This window comes from Olea europaea, chromosome 2 (assembly GCF_002742605.1).
Source record: "Olea europaea var. sylvestris chromosome 2, O_europaea_v1, whole genome shotgun sequence".
NCBI classification, from domain to species: Eukaryota; Viridiplantae; Streptophyta; class Magnoliopsida; order Lamiales; family Oleaceae; genus Olea; species Olea europaea.
In genome coordinates, this window is record NC_036238.1 from 27,891,072 (window position 1) to 27,895,138 (window position 4,067).

The following is a 4,067-nucleotide window of genomic DNA, read 5'->3' on the forward strand; positions in this document are numbered from 1 at the left end:
AACGTATTGAACGTTTGCAACCAACAAGATCCCACTTTGTTGCCCTTTCCATTGAGTCATAAAGTTCAAACATGGCTTAAACTGCAAGAAACAAATGTATATTGAAGATGGAATAGATTGGCTAAAAATTAGAAGTTGAGAACAAAAAAAAGAGCTTTATATTTGTTAATGAAATGGATCCAAGTTTTAATAATCGACTCAATGTAAAAAAAACCACAAATCTTCAAGTACAAAATTGTTCAATCACCTTAAGAAAAGCCAAACATATAATTGTACAAAACATCACATTTTGCAAAAGAAGATCTCTCTTGTTATAGGTGTAGGCATTGATAAAATTCATATTACAAGATAAGGTAGAAAATTAGAATCCTAGTTATTGCAACACACTTTTCAAAATAATTAACAAAGCTCTATAACAAGGCATTTTCTCTAGGTAAAAATCAAGAAGCTACACAAATTTAGTCGGGATTAACATATTTTATTATAAGTGATGATGCATAAAATTGATGTATGTAGTAAATATGAAAAACAATATACACCCTAAAAAACCAAAATATAACAACGGAATAAACATGACCTCGATCAAGCCTCTCCCAGTAATTGCAAAAATAGAACACGCAAAGTTCAGACACTGAACAATCCCCTCAACGCCATCAACGTGTTCCAATGACTCGCTCTAAGATTCTTGATAACTACATTCTGGGAACAGAGTAACCGAGTGAATAGAGACTTAACAGTTACATGTATCACTCTACTGGTTTTGACACAATGTCCAATGGAAAAGCCATAATAAATTTTGAATATTGGAGGGGCAAGCATTGAAGCTGAAAAGAAAAAAAAAACCACACATTAAATAATAAACATGCCTTGCAGAGGGCCGCAATAAATTAAAGCCTTTAACAACAAATTGAGCTCTCTTGCATGATGTCACGACAATTGGTTTGACACATAGAATTGTACTATGATTATTGCTACTGAAAGGCTAAGCTGTATCTACGACAATGTGACATATAGTACAAGAAAAGTTCCCACGGATCAATCTTTACACAAAGTTTAGAATTATTCAGCTAACAGAAGAATGAAAGTAGATTTTTCCAATAAAATAATTCAAACTTACCATTGAATCCAAATGCTATTTGATTTTGTAACCAGATGTAAATTCATTTAGTGCTCTAGAAAGTGTAATCACCAAAGAACCCCAATTAACATATGAATGTTGTTGGTGAGCATTAAAAAATAGACATTTTATACAAATTGTTTTCCTGAAAATGAATCTAATCCTTTCAACCATTTTTGCTTGACTCGTGACATGACATGAAAAAGCTTTTGGAATCAGAATGACTACTCAAAAAATTGAAGTTGTTGCCATTTTTATGATGTGTGTTTAAGATTTTTTTATTTTTTTTTAAAGCAAAACACTAACACTACCTTAGTTGGTTTTCAGGTGCGATTATGGAAAACTGGTGGGGGTTTGGATTCCTAACCCCCAAGAACATGATGAAAGAGGGCATGAAAAGGACAGAGTCTTCTTCAGTCGAACAAAAACTGCAGGTACTCAATAATTAAAATCAGGTTTTTATGTGATATGATAGTTTATAAAAGCCAATGTACCAGTATGATGTATCTATTTTAACTTCCAGATATTATAAAAATTTAAAAGCATTTCCCTTAAGTCTATCAACCACCAAAATAAACTACCTTGCATAAACCCAAAAGCTCACTCTTCTGATTCAAATGCTGGCTAGTGTGTTTTAACAATACAGTTTATGTAGCTACTCTCATGTAGTCCACCATTCAACTACTTCGGCACATTCATCTGGGAATGGGTGCCAAGTATAAAAATATTCAGAAGTAGTTCTTGTGCAATGTTTAATGACACACAGATGCTTACCTAGTGCCATTGTCTATTTCTATGTTTGCAGCGGAATTCAACTAAGAGTGCTATATGATCATCAGACCACTCTGGAGAAGGAAGGGTTGTATCTTTTCGCAAGCTATCCTCATCCAAAAGCACCAACAGTGACTCCACAGTTAAGGAGTTCCCTGAAAGCACAAATTTAACTTTTCTCTTAAAACATATAAAGTAATTCCAATAATGCAAATTAGCTATTTATAAAATTGCACATAAAAACATTAAAAATAATAACAAACATTGACTTGTTACAAACAAACTGAAACAAAATGTGACCAGCACAAAACATCAAATAGATACGTGAATAGAATATGTAATCATGAGTACTAATACAATTTCTGGTGCAGTTCGTAAATAGGGGTTCATTTGTCCTAGAAGCCATTTTCCTTCTCTGTTCTAGACCACGACTAACTACAACTCTTGCAAAGGATGAGTACGTACTTACCTTTTTGAGTAGAATATCACAACCAGAAATGTTAAGCAACTACATAACTCACATATTTTAGACAAATGAGTAGTTACAAGCATCTAAAAGACTTATTAGGATGATACAAGTGGCAGCTGATGTGTCAGTTTGCTAACAGAACGAAGAATTTGAAATGGGTCTACTGCTAAATCTGGATGCATTTGATCAACTTTCCCCATGGCAAGGAGGGCATGAGAAGCACTGCATTTTAGTTCAGATGATTAGCATCCAGCAAATTTGAGCGAAGGTGGATGCTTTACACATAGAAACTATACATGTTTCAATAAGTGACCATATAGTTAAAGATGAAAACCGACAAACCTTTCAGGAACTGAATGGAAATCTCCACACCAACATTGGGATATCTGCACTTGCAGCAATCTTTTCAAATCCTTTCAAGAGTATGTGAACCCATGCACAACAAAGATGATAGCAACTTTAGAAAGTGAAAACTGAGTTCAACAGATTAAAGAAATAGTGATATCAGCTAACTAACCTGCTAAATCTTGACATCTTTCATATCTTGATGCAATTTACATACGTGTTTGCCTGCATTTAGAAAATCAAGAAAGATACTGACGGCCTACAAGAACCACTCGTAGCTATGCGTATAGCGATGAAAGCAAACGGGGACGGCAAAGAGGGGGTTATAAAACAAGGCTTTACACACGGATTATAACCAAGAACAAGTTATAAATGAATGTTAAGATAAATAATTTTCATTCATTATTGGATTGCATTTATCAATGTCTTCTAAAAAGATTAACCCCCCACCCAGGAGAAAAAAGAGTTAGCAATAACAAGCTTGGTTGACATGACTTCTAGATACTCTTATGCTCCTTTTTCATGAAAATCAAAACGTGCAATCCAACCTTGATTCCAGTAGTCTCAATGCAATTAAGAAAACTATATCTCGATGTTCAAAAAAGTATTAGGCAAAATCTTAAAGAGCTTCAAAATAGCATTAAATCCAATATTCTTCATAGACCATTTCCATTACACCATCTTTCATGTAAGAGTTATGCACACTGGGCACAGTAATGTCAAAATCCAACCTATTTTCCTCTTTCCTGTCATTAAAATCAAATCAAATTTGATATTAAAGTCCCATTTGTTCTGATCATTCACATGGAGACTTGAATCTACTGCAAAACTATGAGAAACCTCATTCTCAATGAAGAAATCATTTTGCTTGTTCATCAAGTGGATGCGAAAGTTGTCATTATATATGATATGTTCGCAGAATCATGAACACCTATATCTACTCCACTTCCTCTTTTGCTGAGAGGTTTCTCTGGAGCTTCAATATCAACAGGGTTGAGTGATGCTGAAATAATCATCTATGGAGATGACCGGTCTTTCTTGTTCCTGATCTTATATTTGATGTTACTAATGGGTTTTTGTGGAAGATCCATTTGGATCTTGAGGCAAGATCTCGTATTTGATTGCGACTTGTTTTTAAAATATCTGTTATTCTTGCTGTGAATGGGCCCATTTTTTGCAGGCTATTTCTGTCAGTAGTTCTAACACACCATCAATCTTTGAATTCTTACAAAGTAGGAAACTGGGGGCAAATAAGGTAGCTTAGCCTTTTGAATCCATTCAAGATCCCAGTACAACTGCTTTCTTATTCATTGCTTTGTTAGATGCATTTGAATGTGTTCATGTGTAGTATCGATTGACCCCTCA

General features: G+C 34.3%; 1 protein-coding gene across 1 annotated transcript; it reads right to left on the reverse strand.

Moving 5' to 3' along the window:
* Nucleotides 1-1,891: 1,891 nt before the first annotated feature.
* On the reverse strand, nucleotides 1,892-3,718 carry LOC111374928 (carbon catabolite repressor protein 4 homolog 2-like). Its single transcript, XM_022997698.1, has 7 exons — nucleotides 3,634-3,718; nucleotides 3,434-3,523; nucleotides 2,920-2,927; nucleotides 2,700-2,770; nucleotides 2,495-2,579; nucleotides 2,165-2,396; nucleotides 1,892-2,043 (listed from the first exon to the last, which is right to left on the reverse strand). The coding sequence occupies exons 1-7, from the start codon at nucleotides 3,716-3,718 to the stop codon at nucleotides 1,892-1,894; spliced, it is 723 nt and encodes a 240-aa protein (XP_022853466.1).
* Between the last annotated feature and the right edge of the window lie 349 nt (nucleotides 3,719-4,067).

Excerpts from the sequence above, each read along its gene's own strand:
- LOC111374928 (XM_022997698.1), bottom strand. The coding sequence starts at position 3,718 with ATGATTATTTCAGCATCACTCAACCCTGTTGATATTGAAGCTCCAGAG. Across the intron at positions 2,397-2,494 it reads CATTTCAAATTCTTCGTTCT|TTGCTTAACATTTCTGGTTG; the intron begins GTTAGCAAACTG and ends TGAGTTATGTAG. Across the intron at positions 2,044-2,164 it reads CATTTTGTTTCAGTTTGTTT|GGAACTCCTTAACTGTGGAG; the intron begins GTAACAAGTCAA and ends TTGTGCTTTCAG.